Raw genomic sequence first — 20,935 nt, forward strand, 5'->3', positions numbered from 1 at the left:
ATATATATATATATACACACACACACTATATATATATATATATATAGTACTACACTATATATATATATATATATATATATATATATATATATATATATATAGATATACAAATATGCATATACATATACATACATATACACATATATCTAAATATACATATAAATGTATATATATACATATATATATATATTATATATATTTAAATATGAACACATGTATATATATATATATAAACTTCTTCATGTGACGGATATCACAACAGCTAACACGAATTCAATACTACGGGACATTCGAAGACTATCTGTAAGTGCAAATTTGAAATCAGTGACAATCTATATGCATCGTGGCATGCATATTACCCTTACAAACCTCCGCTGAGATGAATAGCGCGTGCGCCTCGGTTCGTCGAAGCGATCAAGGCACCCTCTGTTGTTGCCATGGGAACATTAAAATCATTTCCATCCAACCTCAGCGGACCGGCCACACCCACGGGCATGGGAATGTAGCCTACCACACATTCGGCATTGGCACCCTGCACTCTGCTGTAGAAATCATTCGCATCTATCGCTTCATAAGGAAGCTGTGCTATATTGCCGGCGGTATCATCTTGCTTCTGTGCTAAATTAAAGTACTTTCGGCGAATCTGTACAGCTCGAGGTGCATCTACCAGTTTTTCCAGTTGATGGTGTGATTGTGAGCCGTCGGCAAGCGCCTCTATAAGTGTCTCGTCTGAGATGTCATCTTGTTCTATTGTGGCTTGCTTTGCATAACAGGCTTTTGCAGGTAGGCATCGGACAAAACGCGACGCGATCGTTTTCGTCGCTTGTCTACTGTGTATAATCGCAAACATTCTATAATAACTCTGCTCTCCTGTATGTATGTATGGCTATGCTTGATTACTATTCGGTTTGTTTTATCAAATATCTGCGCAGCAAAATTCCCATTTCCACTGATGACTTGGCCGGTTGGCCCACTGGGAGCATGTGTTGGAAATTGTCTGTACTCTCTATACTCTCTATAGTGCTCTAATACATAGAACCATCCCCGTTCTTAGCAATCAACGCGCGAATCGCGAGTCAATCGCCATCGCAGCATTTTTACTTGTCGACCACATCGTTCCACATGAAAAAATTGATGACCGGATTTTCCACTTTTTTTTTTTGAAATTTGTTTTTATCAAGCGCTTTTTCGAATTTTTAGTTTTTGTTGGGAGACTCGCACGGATATATTTTTCTCTTGTTCAAACAACTAAATAATACACACACAAGAGGAGATAATACCATCGATACGGCACACTTTATCTAATTTGTTTTTATGAAGTTGTGAAACATTGAAAGGGTCACTCGAGGGTGGTTTTCGGGTTTCATTAGGTGAGGGAATATAACGTAATTTTGGTATCCGGGCTTCACACATGAATGAAATAATGTCGAGTGTGTAATTATCCATGCAGATTCTAGGAAGAAGTGTTGCTTTTTCGGCGGCCTGCGCCCAATACTTACTAAATGAGGTTGTAACTACATAACACTTCTGTACAGTGTCTGGGAATACACCAGTGCAGTGCCAATATGTTTCTACGCCAGGGTTGCGATGTCGTCATTTTGTCCTAACAATAATGAAGACTCTGTCAATTCGGGAGTCGCACCTGTGTGTTTGTTCTGGGATCCCCTCTCTAGATCGGCCGCGGTTGCAGGCGCTACATACAATGCAATGCCGCAAAGAATGCACCCGAACGATGCGATGTATACCGCGGAGAACTGGGTGGTAGATGGCCAGTGAAAAAAAACATTAGACGCTTTATAGATCTTTGGCAAAAGTTAGCAGTATGGACAATCGTTGGCGAGCGAACGACCGCGAGTAATTAGCCTTGTGTTCCAGTTCGCGGCGTAAGCAAAAGTATATAGTGTCGCAGATTCGATATGTATTCGCACTCTTGCGAGAGAAAATAAACTGTCCAATCATACTACAACAGAACCAGAAAGTAGACATAACAAAATCCTTACCATCATATTGAAGATCAGTGCCCCGAAGCACAGACTGAATATATCTGCAGAAAGCAGCGTCATATTTAGGAACGTCGCGTTGGCCATGTGTACGAACACGGGGATCAGCGAGTACACCACGAACATGCACGCCGTAAACCCAGCCACCTGGAGACAGTCATATGCAGTGATGACCTCGTTTTGGACTATCGTACTCTCTAGAACCACTGCCTGTAGGCCTGATATGATCGCGCCTCCCACACCCAGCAGAGCTAGGTACTGGATACTCGATTCTGATCTTACGAAGTGTTCTTGGCACACATTGGTGACCGAGTAGAGTGACGCACCCACAATGCACAGCAGACCGCCGTACAAGGGATTCGATGATGGGGTGGTATTCCCTTGATCAACCAGTAGAAGTAGGAAGATTCCAGAACAACTCAAGCAAGCACCGAGAAGATGATGCCTCTCGAATTGAGATCCAAGGAATACGTACGATAGCACTGCAACACATGGCACTGTAAAACAATCCAGAATCTGTAGCGAGTAGAGATTTCATTTTGAATTGGACATTCACAGTTGACAAAGTTGAGCCCCGGTTAGAAGCATTATCGTGCTCATGTATTTTCATGTAGCATATAAAAAGTTATGTTGCGAGCAATCACTCAACGCCCTATCAAGAAATTGAGCAGAAAGACTCGAGGAGGCATATAGTCGTAGACAATCCTAATGCAAATCATAGATAATATTATGTGTATGCGGAGTGCTTTCGATTGTGTTGTTCTAACGAGGGTATCGTACGAATAGACAACACCATCGATAACATATGTATACACAATACCGAGCTTTCCATTGACATACCTGTACGCTGGTCATTGACGTGTACTTGTAGGCACTCACGATCAAGTAATTAGCCTGCACATCTAGAAATGAAATCGCGAATATCACTAGGCCTAGCTCCTTGATTGTGGAAAGCAAGATACCCTTGTACGCTAAGACCGGTACATATACGAATGCGAGGCACACATATGTGAAGAAGGTCTGCGTCAAGGGGAAGGGCTCTCGAACAGACTCGGTTAAGGCCTAAAGGGTGAGAAATAAAAGTTGTAACGTGGTAGAAATATTTTTTTAGAAACAGCACAAGCACTAGAAGTGTTCGTGCGTATTATGATCCAACCGGGAATGCGATGCGACTGCCGAGTACTGTCATTATTGTTGTGTTTACAATTTGAGGTTTCCATTGGTGTTCCAGAAGTATACTACAAGCACGCATAATTGAGAAGCGAATGGACTGCGGCATGAACCCTTTGATCATACAACAACTACCATAGTCACTTGCGTTTAACGGCGCTGTTCATTCTTTTGCAAAATGCACTTCACATTCTATCACAGGTGTACACAATCAAGCCGTACATATATTCAGGAATAGCCATGGCATGTAGATTTGTATCAATCATTCCTTTTCAAGGAGATCACAAAAGAATCGCTATAGAAGATGATATGGAACCACTTACATATGCAACACCGTCACAAATTAGGCGGTGGGTTTATAGTACAAAGCATAATGTGAATATATCAACGAAGCTGAAAATACAGGAACACAGGCCGCACGTTCTCAACAACTTGCGTAATCTGCGGCAATAAAAATGCTGACGATCTCGTGGAGACTCAAAATTTTAGCGAACATTCAAGCTCGATTCCAAGGTACAAATTTTAAAGCAACGAGGGCTCTGTATGTGACGCGTTCGACTAACGAGACAAATAGCTTCAGCGTGACGAGATTGCTCCACACGATCTTGCGGGGTTATAATCATAGATAAGCATATGTCAATTGCTCCTGATTTTAAGTAAGCCCGAGGTACAAGGACGGTGGACCCCTTCAATACAAAAGCTTACCCACGACAGGTAGATGCACCGATATATTTGTACATGGACGACCAAGCGGGATTCTTGCGATGTGTATACACACATACGTCGCATAAGTTAAATTAGAAATCTGATAGAAAGCTATCACAAGCAATCAGGAGATAGTTTACATGATGTAAACTAAACAACTTCTCTCTCATCAGACGACCCAAGCGATGTGCGATGATAACAAGGCCTGTCACGCTTAATCAATTTAGAATAAAGCTCTTCCTAGCTGGCATACCTGACTGAAGACACCCGTCCCTGCAACACAAAGCGCGATGAAAAACCCTATCGAGAGTGTGTATGCATAACTGAAACGTGGAATTGGCGATCCTAACATACTGTATTATCCTAATGATCTATTCACTATCTGTCGATCAGTGGTGAGATCAGAAAGACCTCTAAAAAAATACTGATGTGAATGTAGAAGTTTATAGCTTTTTGATTATTTTAGACCATGTGATACGATAGTACCGTGGAGCAAACTCTAGAACCCTAAAAATTTTAGTCTGACTCAACCCAGGTCATCAATAATTAATAAATATTGTGGAAGGGGTTGTAATTTGTAAATAGAAGCCTTTGCCTGAGCTGACGCCTGACATGTTGCTCTGTAAATATTTTTTCATATATTGTTTAGCCTAGCCACCATACACAACCTTATATAGTGCTGATTCCAATAAATTATACTATTTCCGAGTAGAGCGCACCAGTTATATTGACAGTGTGTTCAATATGGGTATGGGCATGTGTGATTCAATATGGCAATAGTTACCTGTGAGTTGTGGGTCAAACGTGTCCGTACCACATGGAGGTGTAGCACTATTGCACACTGTTATTAGTAGATATTGTAAATATGTGACATGTAGGCTCATTCTCTGTGCAAATGATATTATTCGCATAGTCGGCCCCACCTATTGTATATAGTGTCACTACTGCATCAATTTAATATTGTATTTTATATTGATTTGAGTTGTTCTTCAGATAGTGTGTGAAGCAACGTGTGGGGCCTCATGGAGGTGTCTTACTATTGCACGCTGTTAGTAGTAGATATAGTACATGTGATATGTACTCATACTCCATGTATGCTTAATATTTTTCGCATAGTCCGTCCCATCTGCCGTATATCTAACCACTTTGGCGTCAGTATATCATTCTCTTGCATATCGATGGGAGTTGTTCTTCAAATGATGAGTGTGTGTGACCACATGGAGGTGTATTAGTATTACAATACCCTGTGTATACTTAATATTCTCTCTGAAAGTCAGCCCCACATATTGTACATTGCATCACTACTGCGTCAATACATTAATGTGTTGCATATTGATGTGATTTTTTCTTCAGATGATGTGTCAAGCAACGTGTTTGATTGGAATTTCTGCATGATATCTTCATCGTAATCTGTCATAGCTAACTATGACTAAGAGTTTTCTAGAAGTATATCTTATTCCTACCCTGTCGCCATACACACAGCGAACGAAAATATGTACGGGGCCAAGAGTATATCTATTCTCGGTAGAAAGGACATCTATGTTGGTCAGGTAGGTTTTCAAGTATGCCGCAAATTTGCTCCAACTGTTGGTATGAACATGTGGTACTGTTTGAGTGTAGTTTAAATATGTCAGTTCTTTACAACGATATGATAGATACGTTGAACTTAAAGTTGATCGGGAATTCTTGTCACTTGTACTGTGTTTATGGCATGTTTATTTGGAAGCATTTGTGTGGTTCTACAGGTATACAGCTATGATTGTACCACTGGACTCTGCATAGAGCCCGTCACTCATTATTTCGAGCAGCGGGAATGAGATATTTTTAGCTCGAAAAAAGTACCCCTAATCCATGATAATTATTCCAACGTACTTGCTTACAGGATTTACTGCCTTTCATTGCGAAAGATGTGGTGCAAAATGTGAAAGCCGGAAAGTACGTTATTGTCACGGATAAGAATATCGAACCTCTGGTAAGTACTTATGGTTTAAGTAGCGAATACATTGAGGAGTCTAGATGTTTCATTCTCTGAATTTTTTAGACTATCAGCCTCCAAAAGGACATGTTGCCGCTTTGTTGTACTTTCAGATTAGTTTGATATGCATATTCATATTCATATTCATGATTTACCTTCGGTGTCTCTGTTTTAATTCCTCCTTTGTGTGTGCTTATCTCCAGTATTTAGAAAAGGTTGTCAGCGAATTCGCCGCCAACGGTGTAGAACTGCTATCGTACATTATTCCCTCGGGGGAAGCGTCTAAATGCCGCTCTGTAAAAGCTGAAATAGAAGACTGGCTGCTCGAGCAACAATGTTCCAGGTGCGTATCTTACCATCTTGATTTAATGATTTGCAGGTGAATAGAGAAGCTCACCCTTGTTACGTACTAGATGGTCAGGCTAGGAATCAATTGTTGAGTATGGATTGAATGAATAACCATCATACCAGAACTCTAAACACACCTGGCCGCTAATTTGACATCACAACCGGGTCACTCTATTGTACAGAGATCTCTGCCTTCTGGCATTAGGCGGTGGAGTTATCGGCGATCTCATTGGATACGTAGCCGCCACATTCATGCGAGGTGTCAAATTCGTGCAGATCCCAACGTCACTACTCGCTATGGTCGACTCATCGATCGGCGGCAAAACGGGCATAGACACGCCCCATGGCAAGAACTTGGTGGGCGCCTTCCACCAGCCTGCGCGGGTGTATCTCAACGTCAGTTTTCTGCTCACGCTGCCGATGCGACAGATTTGCAACGGGTGAGTGAGTGCACGGCCTGTAAAGTCATTCGAATTGGATTTGTAGTGCGTTCACGGGACTTTTATATCCGGCCTCGACGTGTATTGCTTCGTTGCCAATTGATTTGTGGAAGAATTGAGAATCAAAATTTGGTCGACACCGCTCAAGAATTGACTTCATTTTCCCTTTAGTATGGGAGAGGTTATCAAGACCGCCGCGATTTGGAGCAGCGACGAGTTCGAGTACTTAGAAAAAAGGTATGCTACCCTTTCTCGTGGCTGTATTTAAGACGGTGAAGTTTATTTCTCTACTGGTGTAAACCATAAACTCCACAGGACTCACCACTTTCGTATTGGCTGCCATCATGTCCCCACTGTCCAAATTTTCAATGCGCAGGTCAGATGACATTTTAAATCTAGATCTAGATGCGTTGGAACATATCGTAACCCAAAGTGCGTCGGTCAAGGCAGAGGTAGTCACAGCGGATGAGAAAGAGGGCGGCTTAAGGGGCTTGCTGAACTTTGGTCACACAATAGGACATGCCATCGAGGCTCTATGCCAGCCCGAGGTATGTTTGTCGCTTCACAATGGGTATTATCGGTATGCCCAGGTGATCAATACTACCGGCGCCGATTGATATAATTTTGTCTCAACTTGCCGTATACAGGTTTGCGCTGTCATTTGCTACCATTACATACCATTACACTTATAGTCCAATCTGCGCACCCCCTATGGGTGTACTGTTCGCTATCACTGTAGATGCTGCACGGAGAGGCAGTTGCCATTGGTATGATGCGGGAGGTAGAGGTGGCCAGGGCTCTGGGTATACTTTCTCAGGCCAATGTCAGTCGGCTGGCTCGGATGCTGAAACTATACCGTCTCCCCACAGTGATGCCTCGACACTTGACTATACCTGACTTGATGAAAAAGGTACGTGCTTGTGCCATCGCTTTGTACTATTAAGTAGTATATCTCGTAAGGTTTATTGAATTGTGTCTGTCTCATTTACAAGTGTAAAGTATTTACAAGTGAAAGGTGATGGCTACCCCCTCGTTTGTAAAAGCATGCTAGCGTGGCGAATCATAAAATCAAATTATTGGGAGAATAGTATCTAGCGTCACAAGGTGTGATTTCTTTTATCAGATAAACGCTACACTCGCTCTAGTTAAAGATCATGTAAATAACGATTGTTCTTAAGGTTTGTGCTCTGATATTCTTACCTTTGCTTGCAGATGTCCGTCGACAAGAAGAATACAAATGGTGTGAAGCGACTTGTATTGATAAAAACATTGGGCGAAGTTGATGGTCGAGAACCCAAATGTGTCGATGATTTGACACTTACGCGCGTCCTGTCGGAGTACGTGAGGGTGGTTCCGTCTGACAAAGGTATGGATAACCGCGCAAGCACTGGTACTGCACGTCCTATTCAACGTATTCCCTTCTCGAAATGAAAAAGCCGATTTCTCGAAGTAAGTGCTGCTTTGTATGTATGAAGCGAGCGTAGTAGGCCAAGAGTTTTATTATCTGCTTGTGTCACTGCGCTGATCAATTCTCTGCTTTTTTTGTCGGACTACACCAGCCAATCAGATAAACGCTACAGTACGTGTGCCCGGGTCAAAGTCAATTTCAAACAGAGCGTTGCTGATGACTTCACTCTCCGAAGGCCAGTGCGATGTTTCCGGACTACTACACTCTGATGATACACAGGTATTCAGTATGTTCGCTAGTTGGGGTTATTATGAGCTACTTCCACCTTCTCATAGGGTGCTTCGCGTGTACAATACTCCTATACGGAAGTCAAGTGGCCCCTTTTCGTGTTCGAGAACTCGGTTGTATTCGTATATGCATCTGCGGCCATCTCACGACTGCTGATTGTGGACCTTTCCCGCAGGTTATGGTCGACGCTCTCAAGAGCTTTGGCGTGGGCGTAAGCCAATTGGAGAATGGTGAGGTCATGCGCATCACTGGCAGTGGCGGTAAATTCACAACCGCTGACGTTGAGGTGAGTGCTGGGGTTTGACCAATCTTTGTCGATGTCGGGGTTCTGGTTAGCTTAACTTCCTTGTTCTTTCAAAGAAAATGACATCGACAAGCTCAAAAAAAGTTCGAACGCTTTGCCTCATGCACAGATTTACCTGGGGAATGCCGGAACAGCGTCCCGTTTCCTAACAACAGCCGTCACTCTGTGCCCCGAAGGTGCAATCACCACACTGACAGGTATCATAGTACCGCCTTGATGTGGTCCTCAACTTGAGACAATTCAATGATATGTTTATATTTATCCTTTCTCCCCTTGCTTGTATTCCGTACTCTCCTAGCGAAGCTTAGCACCAAAGACGAAATTAACTTCTATCATCGTGAAGCAGTACACATTGCTCGTATATCACTCGACAAGATAATCATTCGCTGTTCCCTCGCCATCAGGCAATGCTCGCATGAAGGAGCGACCCATTGGTCCATTGGTGGATGCGCTCAGAGCCAACGGAACACCCATCGAGTACCTGGAGTCCGAGGGCTGTCTACCCTTGAAGATCCCTGGTGGCGGCTTGAATGGTAAGTCTCTCGGCCGCAGCATCTATCATACTCAAATTCTTTGGCAGCATCTATTATTCTCTTCCTGCTCTTTAGTTTCAATTGCGATGCAATGTATAGGCTCTGGTTATCCGATCGATTTTGAAGAATATACGTTGATGTACTATAATCCGGTTGTGCAATCTAAGAGCGCTAGGCTCTTTCAATATATCTACTGATAACGCAATCACCGAAAGCGTTGTTATCGCTCCCACAATCGCGCAATTGTCGGTTTGCAACTAAATGCCTGCTTTCCGTCAGTCGTATATGCGGAACGTTACAATACGCATTTTTATCGTACGCTTCGCCACATATTTATTCATACACGTGTTGTGTATATTAATTATTATTACCCTTTGGCACACGTTTATTTATATGCGTGTTGGGTATACTAATTACTATACCCTTTTGCCAGGTGGTTTAATTGAGCTTTCGGCTGCCGTCAGCAGTCAGTACGTGTCGTCCATTCTCATCTCGGCACCCTATGCGAAGGAGCAGGTGTGCCTGTCGCTGGTGGGTGACGAGGTCATATCTCAGCCGTACATTGACATGACCAACCAGCTGCTCAAACAGTTTGGCGTAGATGTCGAGCGGGAAGATGGCACAGACATCTATAACATCCATACCACAACGCCCCAGAATCCAGCCAAGTTCCTCGTGGAGGGTGATGCGTCTAGTGCGACATATCCCTTAGCCATTGCTGCTATCACGGGGGGCACCGTCACCGTAGACAACGTTGGATCCGACAGTCTGCAAGGTATCGAATATCTGCGATTGTAACACTGTATATCTGCGATTCGTGTAGTGTCCATGAGGTCAGTGCGTTTTGGTGCTCTCGGTTTGCACACATACGCAAGTGTCAAGTACTACTTCGATGTCGTAGTAGCGAATTCGCTTGTCGCATTGGAAGCACGTTTTTTTACGAGAAATCTGTTATGAGACACTTTTTGTGTCACAATGACCCTGAACTCTCGTACCATCCTGATGCCGAGTTTGTGAAATAGAGGTAACGAGATAAGTTTGTGTATAGCGTGGAAAAGTTAAGGGTAGGTTATAAGAAACAGATGGACCTTCACATGGCGTGGCAATGCGATGGTATCTACACGAGTCTTTTAAAAAAAAATCTAGATGTTGAATATCATTCGTTGCTTCGGATCAACCACAGGTGACGCCAACTTCTGCAGCGTCCTGGAGAGTATGGGTTGTACAGTGAAACAAACTGGCAGCACAACAACCGTCACGGGACCAGTACATGGAACACACCTAAAGGCAGTGGACGTGGACATGATGACCATGACAGATGCCTTCATGACAGCCGCCGTTCTGTGCAGTGTGAGCAGCGGTACTAGCAGGCTCACGGGCATTGCAAATCAGAGAGTTAAGGTATGCTTTGTTTGTTTGTGTCTTGTGTTGGTTGTTCCTCCGCACATGACACAGCGCATGCACACTGTAGTGCCGTTTGGAGTTGTAGATGTCCATAGCTCGTGCTACTGGGAAATTCCCTTGTTCGTGTATCTACATATCTGCAATCACGTAGTAGATCATATTTTTCTATGAACAATATTAGTACGGGGCATCTTGCAATCGTGGTTGTGAAAGACTAGGTCGTACAATTGAAGCTATTTGAGTATCCTTTCACCCTGTTTAGCACACGTTTACATCCCATACAGGAATGCGATCGCTTGGCTGCTATGGTCACCGAACTGGGCAAGCTGGGTGTTCAGGCGCGTGAGCTGGAGGATGGGATCGAAATCGACGGCAACCCTGATATCAGCACATGGACTCCTGCAAGCATCCACTGCTACGATGACCATCGCATTGCTATGTCTTTCGGCGTCTTAGGCTGTAAAGTGCCTGGGATCAGCATCAGCGAAAAGGTATGGCTTTTCTGATGTGATAACTGACCTATGATGTGTTATGTATGCAATATCTCCAAAGTATACAGTCGAACTTACATCAAGAGATAGTAACTACGACTCAGCCTATGAATCGCTTCAGAAACCAGTAAGCGCAGGAAGACTGCATAAGCCTAAATCTGGGCACTGAAAGCTTGAAAACCTCGATTTACGATGCATCGTCTCATTTCCATCCGTACACTCACAGTACTGCGTGGAGAAGACATACCCTGCCTTCTGGGATGATCTACAAACCATTCTGGGCCAGACTCTGGAGGTGCCCGAGACGTGCACACACAAATCAACGGCAGCTCATCTGTCCAACGCCTCGATTATCTTGATTGGCTACAGGTGCGTGTAGTGGCTTACCGCTCCGGTGTTGTGCATGCAGGCTATAGCATTTGATATCAAGTGCGATACAGGCCGCGCACGATCGATGTTACTTTAGATGGCTTATGGATGATTGGCGTCCGCGGTCTTACGTTATGCTGCAGATGACAACACTCTTTCATCGCACACTCGCTAAGTAATTGGCACCTGAGCTAAGAATCATGCACCGCAGTTTCCTTATGTGTGTGCATAGATGAACGTGAATCAAATGACACTAACAGCGTGTTGTACATGTCACCACTGTCGCAGGGGCGCTGGTAAGACTACAATCGGCCGCGAGGCTGCGCGAGCAACGGGGCGTAAATTTGTCGATATTGATGAGCATCTCGAAACCGTTCTTGGAACGACCCTAAAAGAGGTATGCGATATAAGTGGGAAGATGATGGATTAATGAGGGAATCATGTTGCATGCACCTACTTGCGGGGAACGTGCGTGTAGCCAAGACCACGTCGGCTTATACTATCACTTCCAAGCGCCAAATACGCCCCACATGAGTTCACGCCCACTACGCTACACTTGCCGGTAAATCAACGACACATACAAGGCTATATAGTGCACCTACGGACACAATCTCAAGAAAGACATCATATCATACCACGTTTCAGTTCATCGAGGAGCATGGGTGGGCGAAGTTCCGCACAGCCGAACAAACAGCACTGACATCTATACTCGGCGATCACGCGTACTCCACTGATTGGGTGATTGCTTGCGGCGGCGGCATTGTGGAAACCGAGGTATGTTCTTGAACTACTTTATATTTTTGTATCACCACTTCACAGATATATATATATATTTCATATATATATATATATATAATTTTTAAGGGGTCTGCTTTGAATGCTCTCTTTCTTGTTTATAGTTGCGCTGTTGTTTTACCCCCCACAGAAAGCGTGCAAGACACTCGCAGCGCACCCCTTAGTCATTCACATCGATCGAGACATTGACGACATCTGTGACTACTTGCTACAAGACAAGACGCGTCCGTCATTCGCTCAACATCCGAAAGAGGTTTATCTGGAACGAAAATCACGGTATGTACCGAGTTCCATGGGCAAGATGTAGCACAGTAGCTCAGCGTGGTTTGTGGTGATGAGGGCCCCGTGCAGGCGACTTCTCGGTGTTGAGATGCGTCTACCTGACATCGATAGCAGCTCCTAAGGTGTCGGGAGGCTCATTCTGTGATTTACAATGATTTCGGTGGTCACGTAACAAAAGCGCACAAACATTTTCAATGGCTGTGGCGATTGTGGCACCCGTCAGTGCCTCATAGTCGTTGAAACGGTTCTATACTTAATACTTTACCACCCCCACCCTCTTATATGTATCACCCTATCCCGCGTACTGCTGCAGATACGAGCAGTGCCGTTCCTACGTGTTCCCCATTCTGAAGGGCGAATCAAACTGGCCAGCGGTGGTGCAAGATTTCCTGCGTCTCATGCGCACCATCAGCTCTCCTTCGCCTCTGGGCAAGACCACTGGGCATCCCAGTTTCTTCTTGTCGCTGACATTTGGTGATGTGCGCGAGGCTATTGCCATTGGCCTGGATGTCTTGGGTTCGGGCGTCAATGCTCTCGAATTGCGCGTTGATTTACTGAATAGCCATGCACCGGAATTTGTTACGGAGCAGGTGAGATTTAGTGGCTGTTGGAAGTATCTTTGAAGTTCGATATTTTCTACTTTGGTGATATAAACGATATCCGTTACGGCCATAAGTTCAATATGGCGTTTGCACGTACCTTACACGACTGCTTTGAGCCGTTGAAGGGCTGGGTTGTCTCGCATGTTCGTGTCGGTTCGTTAATTCGTGTGGTTTTCTGTCCTGGCGGGTAGCTGGTTGTGGTGCGCCTGCTCGGATTGACTGGGTTGTCCTAAACATCACTCCTCTGGTTGTGAGCAAGCGTCACGTTTGCGGAACTGTTCCCTGTGTAGTGATGCGGAGTATGGCATTCCCTTCTACCCAGGGAGGCATCCTTATAGTCGACTACAATTTACTCTAATCTCGAAGGACGCCTGCACATCTGACCGTTAAAATATGTATTCTCCTTTATGATGTACAGGTAGCGCTTCTACGACGCCATTCGCCTTTGCCGATCGTCTACACTGTGCGATCGGTAACGCAAGGCGGTGCCTTCTCGGGATCTGAGGAAAAGCTTTTTTCGCTTCTCCACCTAGGTGTCAAGGTATAGAATATATATGTATACATTATATATATAAGTATATATATATATATATATAAGAATATATATATATATATATATATATATATTATGTTATATTCTGTTATTTCATGTTATATTGTATCATATAAATATTTATATATTTATATTTATATATATATATATATACGATTATTATGCTGGTTTCAGACATTATATCAGAACTATATGCTAAATTCTGCGATCATGACTCGAGATTTTCGAATTTCGTATGATCACCGGCTTGTCCGTTAGCGAGCCTTTGGGGTGGTCGACTCATAAATGTACTGCTAGCTCAGCGTGTTCGTGATATCTATTTGGTGCGATTAGGAGAAACGGCACCAACAAGAAGCAACGAAAATATGATGTCCGCGTCTCTTATTAATGGGTTGATATCCATATCATTTTGGTACTTTTCAACAGCTTGGCTGCGAATATGTTGATTTCGAAACAATCTGGTCAGGCGCGGTCCGCGAAAATCTCCTCAAGAATCGACAGGCGAGTGCTCTTGTTGCGTCGTTCCACGTGGCAGGAGATGTCACGCCCTGGGATACGATACAGGAAGAGTTCATCAAGGCGTACCATGGGGGACGGGTTGACGTGGTCAAGGTACGTTACTAAGTGTTTGTATTCGTGGGAGATTTATAGTTCCGAGGTGATGTGGACGAGTTGTTTCTGAACGTGTTCCACTCGGCGTGAGACATTTTGTATCTTTTGACGGTGCGTCCAGAAATGATTTGGAGACGGATCTAATTAGTTTTATTAACTGTCTGCATTGACAGGTCGTGGTGCGGGCAACTGAACTCGATGATGTGTACACGCTACGAAGCATGCTGAGCAAACTCCCCTTCAGCGCAGAAGATACGAACATCATTGCCCTGGCCATGGGAAAGAACGGGACACTCTCGAGAGCATTGAATACGTTCCTCACTCCAGTCACACACAAGGTATTGCGCGGATTTTATATCTCACAGTGTTTGAGTGTCAATCAGGCCAGTAGCTTACGCTGCTATCACGGGCTGGGACAGATTCTGGTACAACATATGTGAAGTTTCATGACACCCTTCCTATCCCGCTATTGCAGGCTTTGCCCTTGATTGCGGCACCTGGACAACTGTGCGTGGATGAGATTCACACGCTGAGGACACTCATCGGCATGTTGCCCGCGCGTAAGTTCTATCTGCTGGGCAGCCCAATTTCAAAGTCGCCATCACCGTTGATACACAACACGGTATGTTTGACTCATCGGGTTGAGTTGGGCACATCAACCTGTGGTTAGTAGACTGTATTGATGTGCCTTGTAAGGCTGTGGTGGCTGCAAGACACCATTTTGTTTTATTTTCTTACTTTGATATCGTATAAGGGCCTTGGGTCCATGGCTTGCCTTAACAGCGCCTCGCATAGGCTATTCAGCTGAACACCAATCGTATCCGCCCATTCGCATTCCGTCATGAACACAGGCATTCGCTAAACTGGGCCTGTTGAGCAAGTACGCACTGCACGAAAGCGACGATATCAAGGTGGCGGTCAAGGTTTTTGAAGAGGCTGCATTTGGAGGCTGCTCGGTGACCATCCCCCACAAACAGGTATGGTCCGATATATCTTGAGTTTGCCCATTTAATCTGCTAAATTCACGTCGTTCCTACCAAAGTAATAAATGCTTGTACGCTTGTCGGATTGTTATCAATCAGCTAACCCTTTTGCAAACAAATGTGCGATGCAGGATATTATGCCGTACTTGTCGGAGCTGAGCGAATCTGCGAAGGCCATTGGCGCTGTCAACACGGTTATCAAAACTGAGGACGGAAAGTTGTTAGGTTTGTGGATTTTCGTTTTTGTCTTGCAACAGATCTTCACCAGTGTACATCATTTCAGCCATCCCAAGTCGTGTTTTATTTGCCTAGGCCCGTTTCTAGGGCAACCCTACTCAATCACCGCGATTGATACTTAAACCTCGCACTCTTTTTCAGGAGATAACACTGACTGGTTGGGCATTAAAAAGTCTCTGTCGGCTTGCGCTGCGGCCCACTCAATAGCTTTCCCGCCGAAAACGGCGTTGGTGCTTGGCGCCGGGGGCACGGCTCGTGCGGCGTGTTACACTCTGCGGCAGATGGGAGTTGCGGATGTGTACATATACAATCGCTCTGCGTCCAAAGCAGTCACCTTAGCTGGTATGGCGTATACCACCGATGCGAAGGCAATCTATGTGTGTTGTCAGTGGTCAAAAGTGGCTAGTATGACTCGTATAAGTACCACATTTTTAGTCAGTTGTCAACAGCAGGTAGTATGTTGCCACAGTGTCTGTCTCTTATAAGGATCGCATTTGTAGTCGATCGGCTCCAAAAGCGACCCCCTTGCAATTGTTAGATATGTCCATACGGCGTATACAACCGTTGCTTACATATATGATCCCTAAGCGCCCTAAATTGCCACAGTAACTAGTACAACTTATATAACGGACTCCTCGAAACATTTGGCATCCAGAGCTCCACGTTGGTTGATATACGAACCGCTCTGATGTGTTTTTATCGACTAGTGTCACGCGTTTGTGTATCTAATTTTGGTTGTAATCGCATTAAGCAGTCATATACTGAAGCATATTTCTTCCTCGTGCAGATCAATTTGGTGTTACCGCCGTTACTGAGCTGGCAGCAATACCAGCGTCGATACAGGTATTGATGTAGATGCGTATACTGTGTGCCTACATATTCGTTTTGCCACACTTCTCCGCTATACAACAGTAAGGTACAGAAGGCGTTTTGATCCAATACTATCGAGAACTCTGGAGGCGAACTAACTGTAAACGGGAAGCTTCAGCGTGTTCTGATATGCGATCCACACAACCTAATCCTGGCCCACACACTCATATTACTCATTGCCTATCTTGCCTCTCCAACAGTGTGTTGTGAGTACGATACCAGCCAGTGCGGAGATTACGCTGCCCTCTGAAGTGCTACAGTCAGTGTCGATTGTGCTCGATGCGGCATATCTACCTCGCCGGACAGCTTTGTTGCGTCAGGTAAGGGTTTTAGGGTTTAAGGATTTAGTAACTGTGCAGCCCATGAGGCCACGGTACACAGCAGACAAACTCACTACCTCAACGAAAGCAATCATTGCCGACTCAGTTGCGTTAGATTGCACATGGAAAGCGTTGAAGCTGTTACATCGTGTTTACGTCTGGTACTGAATTTGTATCGCACGTGTAAGTCGCAGTCGCGAGTGCGGACTCTTTACTTAATTGTCCTCGAATGTCGTTTTACATGCGATTGGGGATGCGGGTATATATATATATATATATAATATTGCCGATACATATCTATTTATATTGATGAATCTATGCATAGCGGGCTTGATACCTTTACCAATGGCCGTGCAGAGCCAGGTACATGCTATTCACTGCTGTCGTGCTTGATCTCTGTCAATTGAATTTGGAAAGTGGTTTCTGATGCTATTTGAAATGGTTACAATTCTAGGCTGCTGACGCCGGTATCGCCACTGTAGAAGGTGTTGAAATGCTTCTGGAACAAGCCTTCTGCCAATTTGAATTATGGAACGGAATCCCTTGCGATACCAAAGCCGTACGATCAGCTTTGTATGTTGCCTTGGATGAGTCTTAAACACGGTGGACGATGTATGTCTACTGTAATGGCTTTTGACTTCGGCAATATCTATATATCATGCATGCACGTACTCCGATTGGGCTGATGCTGACATTGGAATGAAGGAACTGGAATTCGTCCGTTGGTTTGGATACCAGAACGTGTGCTCTTCTGACCTGTATCTGTATGTCAGCTACCTGATGCGCGAAGGCTGCGGATTTGTCCAGAATTGGTCTCATGCGAATGAGGTTTACGATCAGAGAGCCAGCTGGTCATTAGAGCCGTCAATAAAAAGATTAAAACATTACAATTTTTTCGAGACACTACATGTCAAAACTATGAAATACTTTTCGGACATAGAGGGAACTTAGCGATCCGATCCTCAGACCAAGCAGACAAGAGTGAAAGCAGGAATTGTAGACACAACGTCGCCTACTGGTTCAACAGCAGAATGGGTTTAACTAGTCTCGTCGTACACCCCCTCGTACTCTACATCTAGTTCCAAAAAAAAATAGCTCAATATACTACCTGCATCGCCTGCGTCTGCTGTCAATACTGTGAGTGAAGATTTCGCCATTGTAGTCAAGAGGGACAGCTTGTAACTTGCTTTTAAGGCAGCTTGTAAATTATCTCGATCAGACAGAAAGACTCTCGAGCAACGGATTTGTGCCTACCGATCGTGTAGGCGTCAGCTATACAATTTTCCGGACCAATATACAAAGCGTATAAACCGCCATTTAAAACATAGTTGTTTATTCTAATTGCTGTTATGTGTCATTTTCGTAATTCTAGCGAATTATATGGCTATCTTACTGACGCCTTCCGTGACAGGGAGGTCGTGCTCGATATTCTTAACTAACAAATACGCGTCTGACGGCGTCAGATCTTTGTAGTATGACGCCACGGCGCTGCAGAAGAAACCAAACGGGACGACGGCAGAAGATGAGTAACGTGTTAATTCGTACCATCTTGCATGATACGATATGCAATCCAATGTGTGCATGTAACCACACATAGATACACCCGGCAAAATTCTTAGAAGTGGAGGGGGCATTTGCTGAATCGATACGAGCAACGGCCGCAGGGTATGCAGTGACGCAATCAGCGAAACGAAATGTATAGACAAGTACTCGCCGCATGCGGAGCAATACAAACATGCGAGAATAAGCTACATGCGCCCGACATACCCTGTGTTAATAAAATCGAATTTTTGGTAGAATGACATGGCAAGGTCATTGTTCGATTGCACGTGAAGGCGGACTTGGGTGATGGTGTCATCCTTTACGCACTGCTTCAGTATGTGGTGCAGCAGTAGGCTTCCTGAAGAGAGCAGGGAAGCATTGAGCAGCTTAGAAGCGCACAGGCACACTATATAGCCGAAATTCGGGAACGCAACTACCGATACTACGTGTCGCGATGTCCACAGAACTGGACTTTCCGAATGAAATACTATGCATGTTAAATAGAACCACTCGTCGAGACGGAGAAGGTACTGCTTCATGTTATTGATGGGTGAAACAGAATCACGCGTATGCACGTCAGGTGAACACAGCCTTGTAAGATACCCAATTGTCTTCTCGGCGTTGTTCCACTGATGGCAGCTGTCAAAGTATTTGTTGGAACTCCGCTAACAGGAGTTTAGACTTATCGCTTAACCGCAAGCGTGCGGGTGTGTACGCCCTGACAACTTGTACGTTTTGGCTAAGCCCTAAAAACCCTAAAACCCTAAACACTCAAACATACCGACACCAACCCTTCTGTAGCGATCGAGGCAGCCCAGAGTCATGATATAACACGTCCTCTTGGTCGGGTCGTTCTTGTCCGTTTCGAACTTACAGCACACCGTGCCCACCAGAACGTCAGCGTAATACGCTGCAATAGACGAGCCAACCCAACGCAGCCCAGCCCAGGACACGACAAGGAGAATGTGCAGAAAGTGACAGTGACAGTGAGTGAGGGCATGAGAGCTAATACTGTGTATCATAGTTGTAACGTACCAGGTTCATCCGACAAGTGGCGTAGTATGCCGTATGGGCCGGAGACCGAATTTTAAATCTGCGCATGAACTACTAGAGCAAGACAGTGTTGGATCCCAGAGATATATATATTTAACCAAGAGATTGCGACGTGTAATTTGTGAAAGACTTGCAAGGCAGCTCAAATATCATGCGCCCCAATGACGATTCGTTCTTGTGATACTTCTTTTAGTCGGGGCAGCTGCACATACACTCACCTAGCTTGGCGAACTCGCCAACTTTCTGGATATCTTCATAGAAGGCATCGTTGTATGCTACGGTAAACACGGCCTTGTTGAGGTACTTAATAAGCTGCATACGATTGAAATGAGGTGGAGACGTGCACTTAACTTAGGCCTTAAAAGCGATAAAAGCGTACACACTATGAGGCGGTAAGCGGCTATGGACTAAACCACATTCGCAAAGGACGAACTACAGTCATGGCCATCTTGATGGCCTACTTTGGATTTTTACTTCTATACTTCTTATCTAGAGGGTCATCTACAGTGTTAATCTTCGGTATGCTACATATCTAGATTATATACATCGAGTCAGCCTGACCAAAATATCCAGATGGGCGAGCGAAAGTCATACATACCTTGACATTGTGTTTAGTGACCACACCGAGCTCAGGGATGTGCGTGCTTGCTGTGGCTGTTTTCTCTGGCTGTAAAGTTTAGAGAAGAGATATATGGGTATTTACCCCGATCAGTACAAGTAGACTGATTCTACCCGCAACTACTATAAGTGGCTGTTTCCTTTGGCTGTAAGATTTAGCGGAGAAACATTTGGGTACGGACCTGATCAATACAAGTAATCTGAATCTATCTGCAACTAATATAACCCCCAGCGAACTCAAAGCGACTTCGGTCCCGCACCGAGAATGAACTGCAGCCGATAAATAAATACGAATCTTCTGACAGACGTAAAATGATGTACTTCGACTTGAACGCTTGCATTGTTACACATGCAAATCACACTGCTTGGATCTTGGATATGCCCGCTCAATGTGTGCTTAGAATGACGCGAATCTGCTATCTACGTTCGGGAAAAACAACGAACAAGTGCACCAGGAGAATTCTGACACTATCAATGGTGGAGACTTAGTGTTGAAGTACAACCAACCAGATTTATTGGCACTAGAAGGGTCACACACAAAATTCTTTTGACATGCGCAAGACGACAAACCTTGAGGTAGAACGTACAACATCCGTAAAACATGCGACTCGTGTGCACCAATAGGCAAAGCCTGACATTGTTTACAATACACCACGGGGGGGACACTACGTACGTCTGCGCAATCATATAGGAAAGGGTCTATGCCATACACGTGTAGAAACTATATATATGAATACACGTATACAAATAGCTATATACACACACAACAACTATATAGATATTAATACACTACTTGAATCCATATATTGATTATATAGTACAAGACATAATATATCTATATGAATTAATATATATATAATATATATATACATTTATATATATATATTATATATATATATATATATATATATATATATATATATATATGCCTATAGATATATTTGTGTATCTGTGTGCGCGCATATATATATATATATATATATATATATGCCTATAGATATATTTGTGTATGTGGGATCCTCTAGAGTCGACC

General features: G+C 44.2%; 3 protein-coding genes across 3 annotated transcripts; 1 reads left to right on the forward strand and 2 right to left on the reverse strand.

The window, feature by feature from the left end:
- Positions 1-1,119: 1,119 nt before the first annotated feature.
- Positions 1,120-4,274, reverse strand: SARC_00814 (hypothetical protein). Its single transcript, XM_014305497.1, has 4 exons — positions 4,129-4,274; positions 2,841-3,062; positions 2,001-2,516; positions 1,120-1,754 (listed from the first exon to the last, which is right to left on the reverse strand). The coding sequence occupies exons 1-4, from the start codon at positions 4,225-4,227 to the stop codon at positions 1,572-1,574; spliced, it is 1,020 nt and encodes a 339-aa protein (XP_014160972.1). The 5' UTR covers positions 4,228-4,274; the 3' UTR covers positions 1,120-1,571.
- Positions 4,275-4,526: 252 nt separating this feature from the next.
- SARC_00815 (hypothetical protein) lies at positions 4,527-17,579 on the forward strand. Its single transcript, XM_014305498.1, has 31 exons — positions 4,527-4,623; positions 5,358-5,425; positions 5,758-5,847; positions 6,054-6,193; positions 6,381-6,638; positions 6,810-6,875; positions 7,015-7,186; positions 7,378-7,548; positions 7,851-8,004; positions 8,198-8,325; positions 8,510-8,620; positions 8,748-8,835; positions 9,043-9,171; positions 9,605-9,946; positions 10,355-10,572; positions 10,860-11,066; positions 11,293-11,435; positions 11,724-11,832; positions 12,081-12,209; positions 12,361-12,506; positions 12,826-13,102; positions 13,533-13,655; positions 14,094-14,279; positions 14,453-14,617; positions 14,755-14,901; positions 15,131-15,256; positions 15,394-15,487; positions 15,641-15,841; positions 16,287-16,342; positions 16,570-16,689; positions 17,144-17,579. The coding sequence occupies exons 1-31, from the start codon at positions 4,620-4,622 to the stop codon at positions 17,285-17,287; spliced, it is 4,512 nt and encodes a 1,503-aa protein (XP_014160973.1). The 5' UTR covers positions 4,527-4,619; the 3' UTR covers positions 17,288-17,579.
- Positions 17,580-18,065: 486 nt separating this feature from the next.
- SARC_00816 (hypothetical protein) lies at positions 18,066-19,602 on the reverse strand (the record flags this gene model as incomplete). Its single annotated transcript, XM_014305499.1, has 4 exons — positions 18,066-18,177; positions 18,457-18,589; positions 19,013-19,141; positions 19,503-19,602. The coding sequence occupies 4 exons, from the start codon at positions 19,600-19,602 to the stop codon at positions 18,066-18,068; spliced, it is 474 nt and encodes a 157-aa protein (XP_014160974.1).
- Between the last annotated feature and the right edge of the window lie 1,333 nt (positions 19,603-20,935).

Source organism: Sphaeroforma arctica, assembly GCF_001186125.1.
Source record: "Sphaeroforma arctica JP610 unplaced genomic scaffold supercont1.28, whole genome shotgun sequence".
In the NCBI taxonomy this organism is placed as follows: Eukaryota; class Ichthyosporea; order Ichthyophonida; genus Sphaeroforma; species Sphaeroforma arctica.

Excerpts from the sequence above, each read along its gene's own strand:
- SARC_00815 (XM_014305498.1), top strand. Across the intron at positions 8,621-8,747 it reads TCACAACCGCTGACGTTGAG|ATTTACCTGGGGAATGCCGG; the intron begins GTGAGTGCTGGG and ends CCTCATGCACAG. Across the intron at positions 14,902-15,130 it reads CACCGTTGATACACAACACG|GCATTCGCTAAACTGGGCCT; the intron begins GTATGTTTGACT and ends TCATGAACACAG.
- SARC_00814 (XM_014305497.1), bottom strand. The coding sequence starts at position 4,227 with ATGTTAGGATCGCCAATTCCACGTTTCAGTTATGCATACACACTCTCG. Across the intron at positions 2,517-2,840 it reads CGTCAATGACCAGCGTACAG|ATTCTGGATTGTTTTACAGT; the intron begins GTATGTCAATGG and ends TACTCGCTACAG. Across the intron at positions 1,755-2,000 it reads CACTGATCTTCAATATGATG|TTCTCCGCGGTATACATCGC; the intron begins GTAAGGATTTTG and ends TCTACCACCCAG.